The sequence below is a fragment of the Aulonocara stuartgranti genome, assembly GCF_965226115.1.
Source record: "Aulonocara stuartgranti genome assembly, chromosome: 12".
Taxonomy (NCBI): domain Eukaryota; kingdom Metazoa; phylum Chordata; class Actinopteri; order Cichliformes; family Cichlidae; genus Aulonocara; species Aulonocara stuartgranti.
This window is the reverse complement of record NC_138948.1, coordinates 5,747,932-5,765,043: the sequence shown is the minus strand read 5'-3', so window position 1 is coordinate 5,765,043 and position 17,112 is coordinate 5,747,932. Positions and strand designations below refer to the sequence as shown.

Genomic DNA, 17,112 nt, shown 5'->3' with positions numbered 1-17,112 from the left:
CAGGAAGGAAGCGATCTCTCGCTTACGATTTGTTTCCAAAATAAGAGCTTCTAGGAGTGTTGAAGTTGGTTTCCATGGCGACCCTCGGATTTTCAACATTAGGCAACAACTTTATACAAGCAAAGCAAAAAATAAAGGTCGTAAAAGTGACTGCGTAAGTGTAAAACAGCTCGAAACAGCAATTTCAGTGACGCAATGGACACATCTGAGGAGACAGATGACCAAACGGTAAAAAGTGACTGAAAAGCAACAGTGAAAATGTAGACAGGCCCAGCCTGTTGGTTGTGTATAAAATATGTTTGTTTCATTTATGATGCCTGAGCTAGTTAACTAGCACAAACCCAGGTTAAATAACGTTACGGCTACTGAGTGAACATTGAAAGTGACGCAAAGTGTTTTTAGGTTGGAGTAAGACTTGTAATTTAAAAATTTTAAATGCATAACAGCACACAATAAATGTTTTCCACTACCTTAATAATAGCCTCACTAATAAACTGTTATGTGATGTTGTCGAGATAAAACAGTGTGCCACCTCAGAAAAAGTGAACTGAAATCTTTTGATTGTCCACCTCCAGGATGCAGAGCAGAGTTTTTTCCCCACTGCTGTATCAGAAGAGGAGCTGGTTGAGGCCAAAAGAAAAAACAGCCTAAAACGGCTGTTTGGCTCCAGTAAAATATTTCTTCACACAGAAAAATCCTGTCAAAGACCAGACCTGCAGGGCAGCCTCATCATTCAGAGCAAGGCCGCTGAGCAGTGAGAATCAACAGTGACTGATACCTATGTGTCTTGAATACGTACAGCAGTACATTTAAAATGGTGTTATACTTCTTATTATAGTCATTATTTATGTTATATTGGGCCTTTGTGCTTCATCTAAGTTCATCCTCTGTGTGGAATAAGTTGTTTTAGCTCCCTTCCACTTCCTTTAAAACCAAATTGTGTCTGATTACCTTCCACTTATATATAGACAGTTTATTGAATTTTAAGTATTTTCATTGTTAAGTAATATTTGTTTTTGTTTTTGTTATTGCAGTTATATAAATGGGGAAGAGGCAATGGGGAAGTCTCAGTATGAGAGGGCTGTCATCTGCTTCTCCAAAGCCATCACTCTGCAGCCACAACAGGTCACCTTCCACAGTGGTCACACAAGATGTTGCTGATTTTCCTGTAAAATAGATCAGATGAGGCTTTTTTTTTAACATAACCGTTAGTTATGCTTTCTGGATATTATGTATGCATCTCTTTTCTGGCCTGCGTCTTATCCTCTCTATATTGTTATATCCTGTGATATTACATGTTCTAGGTTCAGCTATATGTGAGCCAGGCAGAGGCCTACCTACAGCTGTGTGACTTCCAGTCAGCAGCAGCCTGTTACAAACAGGCCTGGCTCTTGGAGCCTGGAGCCTTCGAGGATCGTTTGGCCTTCATTTACTATCTGCAGGTAGAAGTATTCGCAGGGTCCAATGATGAAGACTTGTCATGTCGTTTCTTATTTTCTGTCATGAATATACTGCTACAATGCTGGATACAAGGTCTGAACACTCAGTTTCAGAAAGTTTTTTTTCTATTTGAGGATTTTTATTCGGGTCATCTCAGGACACGACTCTAGCTGTGAGCACCTCTTAAGTAAAAAATAATTGAAAAGAAAAAAACATGTTATTTTCTGTTTGATTTAAAGTTGTTGACATGAAAAATATTGCATATTGTTTGACAGTGTTTCTCTCAAATATACGTTCATTATATCAAATATCTCCTTGGAATCTAAGTTTATTCTACATAGAACTGAGCTTATACTTAGTTTTAGTGGCTGAGTCAAACTCAGCCACAGGCCTGGCAGATCAGCTGATCTTAGTGCCAAACTACACACCCAAGTTGCAAATCTCATATAGCATGCACTAATTTACCTACTGCTGCCAATGTATGCCTCCTTGCAACCCACCTACCATCCAGGTTCTCTGTTTCCTTCTGTTTATGAAATAATCAAGGTTATATTTGTTGTCATTAATGCCTGTTCTGTTCTATGAGAAGGGTTTTTGTAGCGGTTTTCCTTGCCTTTAGCCTCCATGGAAAGGCGGGGATGTATACTGCTGCAGAGCAGAGCAACCAAACATTAATTACTACAGTTGAAATAAGAATCCTATCTTAATTTAAGTGGGCATTAGAGAACTATCCTAACATAGATCCCTCTGCCTCTTGTTGTCCCAGGGTCAGTGTTTGTTCGACCAAGGTTTTTTTGTAGATGCACTGGAGGCTTTCAGCAAAGCTGCTGAGGTGAAACCGGGTTGCAGAGCTCACAAGGTCAGAAGGTCAGGAGCCTGAGCCATAACATCTAGACTGAAGTACAATATATGTTTAGTGTCTAAGTTACCTTATAGTTCCCTTATAATTGATTTGAGCATTTGTTATTCGTGTACAGAAGGTAAAAGATTAATAACAAGTCCCCAAGAGTTCAAATGTGAAATTAACAAACATACATATACTTTGCATCCCAGCTTGGCCTGTCTGACAGCTTTAGGTCGCCACACTGACTGTCTGAAGCTGGTAAATGACTGGATGGCATCAGAAGGTCCCACCTCCGACCTATACATCCTCAGAGCCCGACTGCACAAAGAGCTTAACAAGGTCACATCTCTTACACCTCTCTGTATAACCTATGTAAAAATCTCAACATTTTGCGTTTTGCATTCATGTTCACGATATTTTAATACCAAGATTCTTTGACTGATCTCTGTGTAATGGCCCAATGTACTAACTATAGCTACAGAGCAGGACAGAACATGCAGCATTACAAAACATAGGCTGTAAAAAACAGTTGAAATTGGGAACTGAGGCTTCCACAAACTGATTTTGGCAAGAATAAATCAGCAATAAGAGAACAAAGTGCTGAGGTTGTGGATCCATGGATGCCTCTCATGTAAGATCTTGTCTGTCATCACATTGTAACCACAAAGATATCATGTGGTCTCAGTTAGTGTTCAGCCAAGCGGAAAAAAGTCATATGAAATGTTTGTGTAAATGCTAAGTGATGTTGTAGATTAGTGTCTACAAACAGTATACACTAATGTTGCTATCATAATGACTGCTGCAATAAAACAGCCAGATTTGGCCAGATTTGCAGTTGCTGCTATTTCCTATTTGCTCAATCTTTAAGTGTTTAAGTTTCATATCAGATATAACATGCAAACTTTCTTGAAATGAAATGTGCTTTAATTCTCAAAAATTTCCTTTAGTCTGTTTTTTTTTTTTACTTCTGAAGATCTCATCAGTTCAAAGTTCTAAGTATACTTTGTCTACTGTTTAACATTTATGATTAAACCAGCAGAAACTTTCTTCTTCTATCCAGACATCAGTTTGTTATCATGACGTGCAGTTGGCGTTGGCGTTGAACCCGACCTGTTCGGTGGCTGGAGCTCTGCAACTCCAGCTGTGGGAAGCGAGTGAACAGGCGAGACAAAGGGCTGTGGACAAAGCTTTGTGTGGAGAGTTGCCTGTAGCCCTTTGCATGATTAATATCGCTCTAGCCAACAGCCCAGAGGACGGAGGCCTCTACCTGTTCAGGTGTTTCCAGCCAATGTGTAGACCTTAACAAAATCTGTTTTGGGACTGTTACACAGCGGAATGTTGACTTGCTGACATGTATTTAATTCAGCTGAATGCTATTCCCTTGCATTTGCAGAGGGACTCTGTATAGACGGATGAAGAACTTCATACCAGCCATTGAGGATATAATCCAGGCTGTGGAGCTGAGTGGAGAAGAGGAGAAGGAGGGACAGCAGGAAATCAGGAGTCAGAAGGTGGAGGTCAGAGATGATAAGGCTGAGAGTTGCTCTGTGCAGGAGGAGGCGCAGTTTCAGCTGGCTCTCATCTACAATGATTTTGCCGTTCAGTGCTTTTGCAAAGGTCTCTACGCAGAGGCGACTCTGCTTCTCAACAAAGCCATTGAGGAAGAGAAGGGCCAGGCAGGCCTGTACGTGAACCGAGGAGGTGAGGCTGTGACACCTGACCTGTCTGTGTGTGAGTCCTCTGCTCTTTTCACCCATGCAATGAAACCCCAAATGTTCTTAGATCGAGCACCCCCCAAAATACTGAACATCTTCTTTGACTCACCTCAACCTTTAATCAGATCTCTGATGGAAATGTAAAACTTAGATAAATTATTTCCTGCTTTTTGTTTTCTTTTTCTGTTGATTTCCTTGTTCCTTGTTGTTGTTGATTCACATCAACAACTTTTCTTTGACTGTCTGATAGACACCAGTTTTTTAACATATACACATAACTGCAATCTCATAGCATGATTTTAATAATTAATATTCATTACCTACTGAAATGCTCATGTTTGTGCTCTCTTTTTTTAAATGCATTATATATTTATTATATACATCCCATGTACAGTTCTTATGAAAGGGGAAACTCTGTTATTTCTGCTGTGATACTGTCCATTTTACATAGGAGTTTATGGCAGTTGACTCACTCTTGGAGTCAGCCTCAAGTGGCCATTGGAGGAACTGCAGCTTTTGGCCCTTCAGCATTGGCTTTGGCACTCAGCCCCAGAGATTGCTGCTTGCTCTAAACATTATTGATTTGAGTTGAATGTAAGAAAACTAATGTCGAATGTTGTGTGCAAAGTATGTTTGATGTCCCCTTCCGAGTGATTGCCTGGACAACAACTTTGCATGATCTCAAAACCTGTTATGACATTTTTGAGAATTAATGTGTGGAAATTTCTACTTTCTGTGCAAGCGCACATTCATATTCAGCACTTTGGAAGTTTGAGTAATGCGACAGCCAGAACGTGAGGCTTTAAAGCCAAAAGTACACCTTAAACTTGACGAGCTTTTGTCATGGATCATCAGCACTGTGAATCAGGGTATTTAGTCAAAGAGGATCTTACACTGAGTGTTCTTCTAAGTGTTTGAGTTGAAGCATGTGACTTCCTGCACAGTAAAAGAGGCAAAACATCTAATGTGACAGGGGAAACTTGACAAACCAGATTTTTAGGCAGCAAGACTGAAGAGCTGCTCCAACTGAAGATCATGCACTGTTTTTAGGGTTTCACCACTCTACACTCTCCATCAGGAATGGATGGGGATAAAACACAATTTAATAGCCATGTATTTGGATAGCCCCTGTATCTCACATCTTACTATGTAACACGAGGGGGATTGGAAATGAATGGTTCAGCGACAGTAGTGCGTTGAGTCTGTTGGCAATACATATGCAGCTTCAGACTGCAGAGAGCATCTGCTGTCAGATGCGGGCTGTATAAAAAATATGTTGTACAACCGGTCTGTGGGCCAGTTATGCTTACGCTGTTGTTGGTCCATTAACCAGTGTCAGAGAAGAACAGACATATCACATGCAAAAAGGTGATGTGAAATGTTAAAAACAGTGATGTTTTTTCTTTTTTTTTGTTGTTTCATACTTTTCCCATTCCTGGTGATCTCCACTGAGACTCCTCTCCCTATTCTGGCCCACTGTCAGCTAATCAGCGTTTGATTGATGCACACTGTCATTCATGTCAAGCAACATGCAGTTGGGATTTTGGAGGACTGCATGGGAGCACGTTTGCAGTTGTTCAAAACCCCTCTCCGTCTCTCTGTAGGCTTTCTAAAGGGAAATCCCTCCATAAGCTAACACAACCACGGGAGCATAAGTTACGCATGAATCCTTCTTGGATTTCAGTTCATTCCCAAGCCCTTTGCTAAACATCATCCCACTCCCACTACCCTGTCTTTCATTTTCCCTCTCATTGTTATATCCAGGGGCATTTGCAGGATTTTTGTTAAATGGGGTGGCACAGAGAGGAGGGGGAATGAGGCTGAGGCGAGCAGCACTGGAAAATGAAGCCAGTTCAATAATGCCAGGCGCTGGAGTTGGGGACTTTGTTGATATGTTTTGGCCACACGTGTTCCCTCAGAGAGAATCATCACTGAAAAACAACACAAAAATAGTTTCCTGTCATCATATGATGAAACATTTTGATCCTGCTGGACCAGACTGAATGGTTTGAAGATGATGTGAATCATTTGCTTGGCCTCTACAATTACCCAGCTGAGTGCCTGTGGGGAGATTGTGGACCAACATGTGAGACCCAACTCTCTCAGCATCAATCAAACACCAAATATGGGAATATCTGTAGGAAGAGTGGCGTTCATCGTGTTAGGGTTTTGTTTTTCACCTGTCTTTACATCATCAAAGCAGCTATTATGAAAATTAAAACCAGAGTTAATGTGTGTAAAGTTAATGAAATATTGACACTAAATGCTTAACTGAGGAACCATTTTGATGCTTATATGTGTATGTCAGACTGTTTCTTTAAGCAGAGTTATTGGCACTATGCTCTGGCTGACTACCGGCAGGCTGAGGAGATGATGCAGCCAAAAGACCCTGCTGTCCGCCTCCGCCTCGCTGTCATTTACAACACGCTGGGATCTTTGTGTTTCCAGGATGGGTCAGAACCACACGGAGAACATCCCATTAACACCCACACAGAGAAACTTATAAAGTCAAGTTATCAAATGTCACTTAGCTGATATACTGTTGAATGTGTGTGTCTGGATCTGCAGGCGTTTCCAGGAGGCAGTCGATATGTTTTCTCTGGCCATCCAGCACAACCCCGCCTCTAGCCATTACTACGAAAGCAGATCGAAGGCTTTTCGAAAGCTGCTGAACCTGAGCGGGGCCAGGCAGGACTTCATCTGCATGCTGATTCTGGACCCCACCCACGAGGAGGTCTCAAATTCTTTAATCTTTTGTGGTTTTCAGTAAAGCCACATTTCATTTCAAAAGATTTCATTCAATAAGATTAACACAATGTCTGACAGAGCCCTTAGATAAGGAGAAGACATGACACTCAAATAACCCTGAATGGAAGTTGTTTTAATGTGAACAGTCATCCCAGCCCAACACTAAAGGAGCCAATTAACAGCTAAAATAAGGAAGTTAATGGCTGGTCATCTGTTAATTTCTAATCAATTAACAAGAAACTTTAAAACCTCTTGTGGGATAAACATTTACTGAAAACAATTTCAAAAGTTTTATCAGTAAAACTTTACTGATGCATTTCATTTTAATATTTTAAAATCTTGTGTTAATTGTGTGTGTCTGTTTGTGTAGGTGGCTGCTATGCTTATGAGTCTGTTCCCTGGCTGCAGGGTCTCTGATGTATTGTCCAGCCCAAAAGGACAAGCGATCAGAGCTCAGCTGATGGAAACCATGCAGAGCTGTAGCTCCTCCTCTGATCCACAAAGGTCAGAAACATGGAGGTTAATTTGAAGGCTGGATGATACCTGACATTGAGGTAGCTGACAAAGTCAGTCTTTCGTTGTCTTGTGTTGAATTTTGTTCTTAGACTGAGTGAGAAGCTCTGCAACATGACTCTCACTAATGAGAGCACAGCGAGCCAATCAAAAGAGCCAAGTAAAGAAGGCAAGGAGCTGGAGCTGTGTGTGAACAAAGAGGAGATGCAGATAACTGTGAGGAGCCTCCTCCAGGTACCGAGCAGGACTTCATTTATTTTAGAAGTTCAGTTCTTTAAAAATTCTACTCAGATAATTTAAGTAATTTTCAGCTACAAATCAGTTTTGATCTTTTTTGCAGTGACTTCACAGCTGTTCTGTGTTATTGTGCAGCAGGTCAGCCGTTCATTCCTGACACTGCATCGCTAAACCACACTGGGACGTGTCTCACTACACACCACCTACCATCCATCAGTGCGTCTGTAAACATGAGAGGATGCAGTGCTGCAGAGTTGGCCTGTTTGGGTTCCACATCTGAGAAATGACAGCAGGAATACAGAGAGTGGAACAACCATCATCAGCTGTAACTCTGTGTTTTCCTGTTATTTAGAATTACACAGGAGTTTGATGATCGAGAGAATCATTTTTAACAGTGCCCGATGAAAACGTGCTTCCAGATACATCGGCTGTAGATTGATATCAGAGTTTAAAATCCCAGTTTCACTGATAGCTAGTGCATATTTTTGTATTTGTACTTTTTCTTTTAGTCGTTCATTCTGCTTTATCAAAATCTATGAGACACAGCAAAGGTAAATGTCATGTCAGTCAACAAGGCTGATATCAAACAACGTATCAGTTCATCCCTGCACAAAATTGTGTATAACTGTGTTCCTTATAATCAAGAAAAGTACAACAATTCATGTGCCTTAAGGAAAAAGTATTTCTGTTCATCTAGATGTAGCGTTTATTAGTAGGAGAAACATTTCATCACTCATTGAAATGACTTCTTTGGTCTCAGAGACGACATTCTTTTTGTTGGTCAGCAGGGGTCAGTGTTTATCTCACTGCAAATACTGCATTCAGATGAACAGGATCACTTTTCTAGGATTTTTTTTACCTGGATACATCACAACAAACCCTTCATATGAAGATGCTGAATAAAAATTAGAAAACTGCAGTTTCATGCCTGTTGAGAAGAACATAAAGGATACTAGGCATGTTTATTTTTTGTGAATAAAACCTTTACATGAACCTAAAGTTTAATACATATAGCTGCTGCTACAAATACAACTATGATTTCTAAATTATAGATGCTGTTTCTACACAGGTCTTCTATACAGTATTTACGGTTTGGAGATAGGCTCTAAAGATTAATGTTGCACAGCTTAGTATCTGACCAGAAATGTAACGTGGTTTCCCCCTTTTAATTTTACATGGACTGGTACTTAACATTGTTATACTCTAATTGTGCACTCAATGTGGTTCATACAGCATTTTGTTGTATGCCTTTATGGAGTTTGTATCTATCAAGCCCACAGTTACACTCTAATGGATGCATTTAGGTCTAAATTAGGTTTCAGTATCTTGCTCAAGGGCACTAAGACAAATTTACTGGAGAAGCCAGGGATCTTTATAAAATAATTAGTAGATGACCTGTTCTACTTCCAAGTGAGTGGCAAAAATGATTTTGCAAAACGTGATGTTACTGTAAAATTGGTCCCAGACCTTTTGATAATTAAATGTCACAGTCAAGTTATTAATGTTCAACAAACAGAAATTTTGAAATTTTCTCATATTTAGTGCAAAAGTTATTGGGTTATGACCAAAAATGGGGTTAGTTTTGGGAAGCCACAAAGTCAAACTGCAAGATCAGCTGAAGTGAATTCTAGCCCAGAGTGAGTGATTGGTCTGCTTATAGCTGAAAGTACAGCTGTCATATAGTCAGATATGGGTGTGCTGTTTAAACTTAGTCTGCCTACAGCTGTGCTGTTTCTCTCTTAATAAATGTCACTTGTGTTGTCACTGGTATGTGCTCTGTTCTGTGCTTAACTGGAGTGCATACGGGCAAAAATAAATTCTTACAGATAAAAAGGAGGACCTGACTGAAATGTGTTTGTTTAGGTCAAAGTGGCCTCCGACATTAATTTTTGACTACTAAAATCTAATCAGTTCATTCGTAAGTCCAGGAAGATTTTTGTGAGAAAGACAAGAAACTAGTTTAAAGCCCTTCTTCAATATTATGTTCACGAGACAGACAATGGAAAACATATTGCTAATGATTTATAGTCTTAAATTGCATCATACAACAACAGTTACTTAAACTCTAAATCAAAGGTAACAACATGTATCTAAAGCACAGTGGTATTGTCCTTTAATGATCATGTACTGTAGCAGGTAGGTGCAATAGGTGGCAGCAGAGGCATAATATCCTAGTATGGCATTTTCACATGATGTTGGACTGGTAATATCTTCTTTTATATTTGGCATTACACAAAATGTAGGCTTCTGTTTCTCTAAATCCAGCAACAGTTCTGCATTTATAAATGTAATTTGTTTAACTAATTCAGGTGTGATTTACGATGATATTGGTTGCCTGACATACAGTGTGATCGCTTAATGCGACAACAAACAGGTGCTTTGGTGAAAGGGTAGTGCTGGTGAGCGTCTCCTCGACTGATGAGTGAACCCACGCTGAACTGCGCCACTGTTCACAGTCAGGAGTTTAGTTCCACATGTCACTGCCAAACCACAGATTTGCACAGAATCATGTGACTTAACATGAATAGTAAACTAGTTTCAGTTCCTCTTATTTCTCATTCTGATTGAGCATTAATAACTTGATTTATTGCCCATATACAGTAAAACCACCTGCTCTTTGAAGTCACGCTGTCTGAAACCTGATCCTTTCTAATCCAAAGACCAAACATGTGCCACAGCACATCTAATATGGTATTATTTCCTCACAAAAATCCCTTTGGGAGCCATATGTGTTGACTGACAGCTGTCTGAGGACATGGAGTGGTCTGTGCTGGTTCAGAAAGCTATTCTAAAAAGCAGAACAATAATACTGATGTCTTAGATAATGGGGGTGACGTTGCTAATTTTTTGTCTTACATGACATGTGATTATGTACACGACTAGTTGTCGAGGCTGTCCAGTAATTTGAAAGTAGTTGTGGGAATTATGTACCTGCTGCTTTTCGTCACCTTTCTGCTTCCTTGGTGAAGGGAACCCCTTCTCAGGTGATAGAACATGTGGATGAGCTTTCATATCTTGAGTCTGAATGTGAGGGCACAAATCAAAATTTGCCTCCACAGCACACATATGCCTACCAGTTCTCTTTTCCTATACCTCTGGTGTACCTGAGGTCTCTTAGGTGGAACATCAGTGTCCATGTATTCAAGAAGCAACACTGTGGCATTCACTGGCTCTCACTTATATGTAATTAATTAATTAATTAGAAATTTATGAGAATGCATCAGTTTGTAAGAAGTCATAGTTACACACTAGTCAAATACTTTTTTTTACAGTACTATTTGTTACATCTTGATGGTTAATTTTCCATTTAGCCTAACCACGCCATACTTCAACAGAAGGATTAGATCTGATTGTATCACAGGTGATCGGCAGTGGAGATCTGTTGTGGCTGCAGCTCTGTTGTTGTCTCTACGAGGCAGCTGACCTCGCGGCATTGACAGCAGCTGTGGCAACAGCTGACGCAGAGAAAGGACCTGTGGCACAAAAGCTGCTGTCACACCACAGAAAGTACAGCATAGCTAAAATCACAAACATACCACACATACCAGAGTCTGTCACAGTCGCTTCACGCCGTCCACTCTGGTGTTTAATTGGATCTAATAAAAACTAATAATGCTTATTATTTTCGTCAGCATTTTTAATTCTGGGAAAAGTTGTGCTTTCTGGCCTAAAAGTGCTAATTTCCATTTGTCATTACATTCCAACTGACGTTAAAATTCCACTCTGCCGTGGAGTGTGGTCACGCTAATGTCAATCAAGGCTTACAGTGATGATTGTGATCATGATCGTGAGCTGGCGGACTGAGGTTCAGACGATGTGAGTGTGTATGATCCACATCACCCGAGAGTCTGTAAAAAGCTCAGATTTACTTGCATTCTGTAAATGTTAGGCCTTGTAAAGATTAAAATTCAGGTGGTAACTTAATGTATAGAGTTTGTTAGCTGGATCAGGGATTGTGAATAGTGTAAAGCATTCACAAGTGTAGTCATACAGTCTTGAATGTGTGTGGGCTCTCTGCAGAGCAGTGTGGCACAGACAGTGGTTGTAAAGGAGCCGAGAAGTGCTTCACGCTTGTGCAATAAAAGGCTCAAGTTACTCTCCGCTCAGGGCCGGGACGTGCAGCCAGCCAGGAGGTGCCGGTGGCCCAGCCAGCCAGGTTTCTGAGTCCAGACAAAAACACCTTTCTCTGGGCACAGGAGCTGGCGGCTTGGCCCCAGCTCAAAACATTCCCTGGTGGAGGGGAGGTACATTCTCTGTTTTGTCTAAGATACGCTGAGCACGTTTGTAGTCTTTGGGTAGTATTTGGGGCAGGTGACGTGCTTGGACGCATGGCTCCTTGTACTCCTGAAGTGAAAGCAGAATAGGATATGTGGGACTGGAATTAGATTAGTGCTGCTAGGCTGAAGAGATCCTTGAAGTATGTGCCATTCAGGGCCTTTGTCAATGATTTGCTTCTGTAAAGTACATATCACTGCATTATGAGAAAGAGACTTAAAGTTCCACCAGGTTCATAAAGACAAGTTACAGAGTCCTGACTTTTTATTTTCATTTAGAAACATTATAAAACAAAAACTCTTCATACGAAGTATTGAACTTTTCATATTATAATAAATAACAGTATATTACACATGTTCAAATATAGTCAAAGCTGTCCAGTCAGAGTCCATCTGCACCTCCAGAAACACATTGCACTTCAGACTGATGTCTGGGCCTCTGCTTTGCGTCACTGATGCTCCACATGACATATTTGGCACCTCAAAGATGCATAAAATGCTAAAAGGTGCTTTACAATCTTATAATTCTCACAGGCCACGTGGTTCCTTTCCTTGAGAGAGACTGGAAAGAGAAAAGAGGAGGGGAACAGGGCAGACAGAGGCGAGCAGACGAAGGGTCTCCCCTGAGGAACATTTCTAAAGACAATTGATATATTTTGGAGAGATAAACCATCTGCCTGTTTGTTCTTCTCATAAATTTTCCAGTCAGTTTTACTGGCTTGTCTCAGCCACCGTCTCCCTGTTCGTGCTGCGTGTGTTCTTTAGTAGCGTGCTGCCTGTCCTCAGCTTCAGACAGCTGGGTTTTTTATCGGGTCTCTGAGGGCACCAGAGACCTAATTCTGTACTTTTTTTTTCTTTATCTGCTGGTGGATTCCTAAAGTCGCTGCTGACCTTAAATAATCTACCAGCCAAAAATGATTTCTTGGAGTAGAAGGGAACATCCACATGATTGTTGGTTTCCTGCTGAAGTAGATTAACTTACCAGCCATATACGAGTCTATCAGCATTCTGTCAGTTATTTGGTGATTTTCCAGTTGACCTCTATCTACGCCTGATCTTCTCCATGAAATTACGCACACTGACATGTAGGTATGTTTTTGGGTTCACTTCCAGCCGTTCATCTCTTTGAGCTTGCTGATACTGGTCCCTTTGACAGGTGTGGATGGAGGGGGGTTATAAAGAGGCAGGGTGGGGGTGCTACAGCCTCGTGCCCACGGCTTTTCTGTGGGGACCGTCCACACAGTCCGAGATGACTTCTTTTTCGGTTTGTCTTTCTTGTCTTTCTTCTCTTTAGAAGAACCGGGGGACATGGTCTGCAGTAAGAATAATTAGGCAACAGGATTAGAGCAAAATTAAGGACATGAGCTTAAAAAAGCTGAAATTATCACCTCCAAGGCTGTCAAACACATACAGCTTTCTTGCTGGTGTTCAATAAAGGCTTTTGCGGGTGGCATTTATTTCGAAGGTAGTGGCACATCGGCCCCCTTGTCAAAAAACAATAACACATACTCTGATACACTTGTCTGTGTACATTCTCATTCATTGAGGTCGTTTTGAGAGCCTTAAAATAAAAGGCAAATTGACTTCTGTAGGTGTTTGAAGAAGTTGCAAAGCAAAGGAAGTCCAGTTTCCCTCTTTTTTCATACTCTCATGACTATAGGCTTTTGGATTATCCCAGAAAATAAGCTCATTGGAAAAAAAAGTATATACTTACAGGTTTTGCTCGTCAGTATATTCTCCCCATTCTGTCACTACTTTCTAATACATGATTTTTTGAAGCGTAAAAACCGTCCCAAGAGGTAAAATGCTAATCACGGGTGATAAACAGCCTGCATTTAGCTGCTCAGCAAACACCTTCTTGGGGACATATAAAAGCAGTGGCGTATTTATGGCCGTATTTCTATTTTGTACAACAACATAGAATAAAAATGTCGTGTTAACCACAGACCTTATTTACGGGAATGAACATAAAGTCATTGAAAGAATCAGCCTACTCTCGTAAGCTGCTCACTTACACTGAAGTTGTATTTTGGCATCTGTGGCCTGGTGCTCTGTTTATAGCATTATTCAGACAGGTCTGTCAAAGTCAACCAGAAACCTAAAAACCCGTCAGTGGCACCACCGCCAAAATAAATGGTAAATAGACTGTTCTTATATAGTTTTCTGCTCTGCTTGAGCACTCAAAGAGCGTTATACTACAAGACTCATTCAAACAGGCAATCATAAGAAGCACTTTTTCTAAGTGTAGGAGCTTTCTGTCATACACATTCACACTCCAGTGAACATATTAGGAGCAACTTGAGGTTCAGTGTTTTGCACAAAGATACTGTGGCATGCAGACAGGAGCATCCAGGAATCAAACCACCAACCATCCGATTGCTGGATGACCTGCTGTACCTCCTGAGCCACACCCACATTCTCTACCATTGTAGAGAAACACATCTCATAAAACGCCTTTGTATTGCACCCCAGTATAAGATAGACCGGAACAAGCTCATTTTACTTTAAGATGAAATAACTGAAAGTCTCATTACTACAGGATTTCTATAGTGTATATAAATGGAACGTACACAGCAGCAGAGGGTGAAGCAGCTGAGCTTAGCAGCATTCTCTCCCGTCCCTGCATAGCGGTTCTTCTTTGGCAGCAGCAGCACGAAGGAAACAGCCAGAGACAGATGGTAGAAGCTGTGGACATAGGCGTAGTCCCACTCCTGTGGAGTGAAAACATCACACTCTTTCAGTATGTAACCGGATATCGATGAACAACACAAAATGTTGTGACAGAAGATAAAACCTCAGACTCTTTAAGTAGATGTTCTAGTATTCTGTATGTTTTTATTAAATATCTGTTTGTGATTTGGCGGCAGTCACCTCAAAGTAGAAGCGCAGCATTAGAGCGAGAGCACCGAAGCAGCAGCCTGGACCGACCTGCTGCGTGTACACTGTCTTCTCCGGATAAACCGCCCTCAGCTGCTTCATCTTCTGCAGCTGCAACAGCAGGAGTTCATCACAATCATATTCACACATCAGACTTCACACAAAAGAAAAAAGAGAAAGTGCAAAAGGCGAAGAAGAAAGGTGCAGGGGATAGCAAAGAAAGGAAAGAGTACAAGGAATGGATGGATTAGTTGAAAAGAAGAAGAAATACACAAGAGCACATTAGATAACAGCAAGGGTGAAGTTATTCAAGGTGGAGATAATGAATAAAGAGGGAGAGGAGGAGATAGAGTAGAAGAAACACTGAAAAATATTTGAAATACACGTTGCCATTTTTTTTGCCACTGACCCATTTGACAGTAATGATGAAGACAGCTGATCCGATTGGCCCGGAGTAGATCCCGTAGCCCCAGCGGTCCTGGTAGATCCTCACAGCGATGGTTAACACTCCAAACATAGTCATAGTGGAGCGCTGGGGTTCATCAAAGTCACCCAGAGCTGAGACAAGCAGATGAAGGATTTCAAACTCTTTCCCTCATGGATAAAATCATTACACTGCAGAGGTGCTGCACTGTTTGCCAAGTAGGGATTACAGATGAAGTTTTTTCTCTTGTTGGGCTAAATTTGATCAATTCAGGACCAAAATTTCACTAATACATGGATAGGAACTGCAAAATTTCATAAAACCACTGATGTGAGGTGTGAACAATATGTTCAGATTGAAGTGTATAAGGAAAGAAGACTAAAAAGGCTGAACTGAACATTTCCTGCAATGTTTTTACCACCAACTGTCTACAGAGTTTGGTTTACGAAGTCCTGTTGTGAAGCATGCTACATTTTATCATACTTTTTTACTCTGATAGAGACCGCAAATTACAAATTCTTTCTTAAAATTAGCTATAAGGTCCATAAACTCTTCAGGAACATTGTAAAGACTTTGTTTGAATTTAACAACAGACCTGATTTTCTTAAACTAAGAAAAAAAGGTTTTAAGAATTCTGAAATTAGTAGAAGAAATCATCAGCAAATGCAGTTAAGTACACAATTTTAAAATAACTAAGGAAAGCTACAGCACAGTTTGTCGGCACTATTAAACATTAAAGGTTTTATATAAATAATTTCAAGATTGAAAACAGTCTGAATGCGTCCTTTCATGGTTCAAGACCATCTTGCAAAAGAAGTTCTAATTTTAAGAATTTCCCTTCCTGATTAAATGAAGGTGACAAAATGAAAATGGATCAATATTTTACTGGCAGCCTTCCCACAGACACAGGAGGACCCCATCAGTTAAATCAGCTGTCAGGGCATTTGGCTCTTAGCAGCATGTGATTTAAAGCCCTTGTTGCAAAACCTCTGGGGGATCAGGTGGGAGTTAGAAGCAAATGTATTTATGTCTGTGTGTGCAAGTCTTCATGAGCACTTGTGTGCAAAGCCTGAACATGTGTTATCACCAACTGCTGCAAACCGAGCTTGTTTTTCATCGCTTGCTTGTGTCCTTTAAAAATCTGGTACCGAAATAGAATGTAGTGAAAAAGATCAATCCAAAAAAACATATTTACTGTATAGAGATACATGTCGAAATGTTGAATACTGCTATTAACTAGTCAAGCCAGAACACTTTCTGTGTAGCAGGACTCACCTATAAGTGTGACCCACATTGAGAGTGCAGTGCTGTAAACACTGAAGTACTCCAGGATGTCGTATCTCATGAAACACAAGATGGAGAGACCTGGCCCATCACATGCATGGTAGATCTGCAGGAATACAGCATTCAGGAGGTCTATTAACCACTCTCACATTATCCCATTCACAGTTCAACACAGCTAACTGCTTGTCAGGTCATTGAGATTAAAGAACAGCAACAGTTTCTCACCGCAGTGAAGAACATGGTGAAAAAGTAGACCATGGCCTCCATGTGGAAGCCCCTCTTGGCGGCCACGCTGGCTGTAGGCAGGAACACCAGGCTGCTGACTGTAGGGAGCAGCATCTTGGCAATAAATGCACCCATGGCTGCTGAAGGGATGGTCGACTCAAAGCTTGTAGATGATAGTTTATCCTTTAAGCCTCAAAGGTTCTTGAGTCTTTGGCAGGTAAAATTAAAGTTATCCAAAGTTCAATAAAGTGTGAGATCAGATGGTACAGTCCTTGAGTGTCTTATGTCTTTCGGTGTGTGAGTGAATGAGGATGCTTATACAGCACACACTCCCACGCAGCATGAACACACCCAGCTGTCCACTTTGGCCCTTTAAAGTTTAAATGTCCGCGTGGATGGCAGGTCCACTGAGGCCTGTATGTGCAGTGTCATCGCTGGTCAGCTGTTTGCATACCAGTGCAACATGGGAGGGGCTGTGGGCAGGGTGAGAGCCATCATAACATAATGTAGCATATCTATGGACTATTTGAA

General features: G+C 40.9%; 2 protein-coding genes across 5 annotated transcripts; one reads left to right on the top strand and one right to left on the bottom strand.

Annotated features, from left to right (window-relative positions):
* Positions 1–42: 42 nt before the first annotated feature.
* On the top strand, positions 43–8,490 carry LOC309719001 (tetratricopeptide repeat protein 16-like). 4 transcript variants are annotated; one of them, XM_082554718.1, is made up of 14 exons: positions 43–228; positions 576–754; positions 1,035–1,125; positions 1,305–1,442; positions 2,207–2,307; positions 2,494–2,623; positions 3,345–3,559; positions 3,678–3,801; positions 3,889–3,985; positions 6,308–6,452; positions 6,568–6,733; positions 7,118–7,251; positions 7,353–7,494; positions 7,633–8,490. In XM_082554718.1, the coding sequence occupies exons 1-14, from the start codon at positions 196–198 to the stop codon at positions 7,666–7,668; spliced, it is 1,731 nt and encodes a 576-aa protein (XP_082410844.1). In that variant the 5' UTR covers positions 43–195; the 3' UTR covers positions 7,669–8,490. The 4 variants fall into 4 exon arrangements, with proteins under 4 accessions (XP_082410844.1, XP_082410842.1, XP_082410841.1 ...); XM_082554716.1 differs by having other exon boundaries at positions 3,678–3,985; positions 7,636–8,490; XM_082554715.1 differs by having other exon boundaries at positions 3,678–3,985.
* Positions 8,491–12,034: 3,544 nt separating this feature from the next.
* Positions 12,035–16,846, bottom strand: mymk (myomaker, myoblast fusion factor). Its single transcript, XM_082555992.1, has 6 exons — positions 16,582–16,846; positions 16,348–16,462; positions 15,058–15,206; positions 14,643–14,759; positions 14,342–14,482; positions 12,035–13,084 (listed from the first exon to the last, which is right to left on the bottom strand). Exons 1-6 carry the CDS (start codon positions 16,714–16,716, stop codon positions 12,875–12,877), a joined length of 867 nt encoding a protein of 288 aa, XP_082412118.1. The 5' UTR covers positions 16,717–16,846; the 3' UTR covers positions 12,035–12,874.
* Between the last annotated feature and the right edge of the window lie 266 nt (positions 16,847–17,112).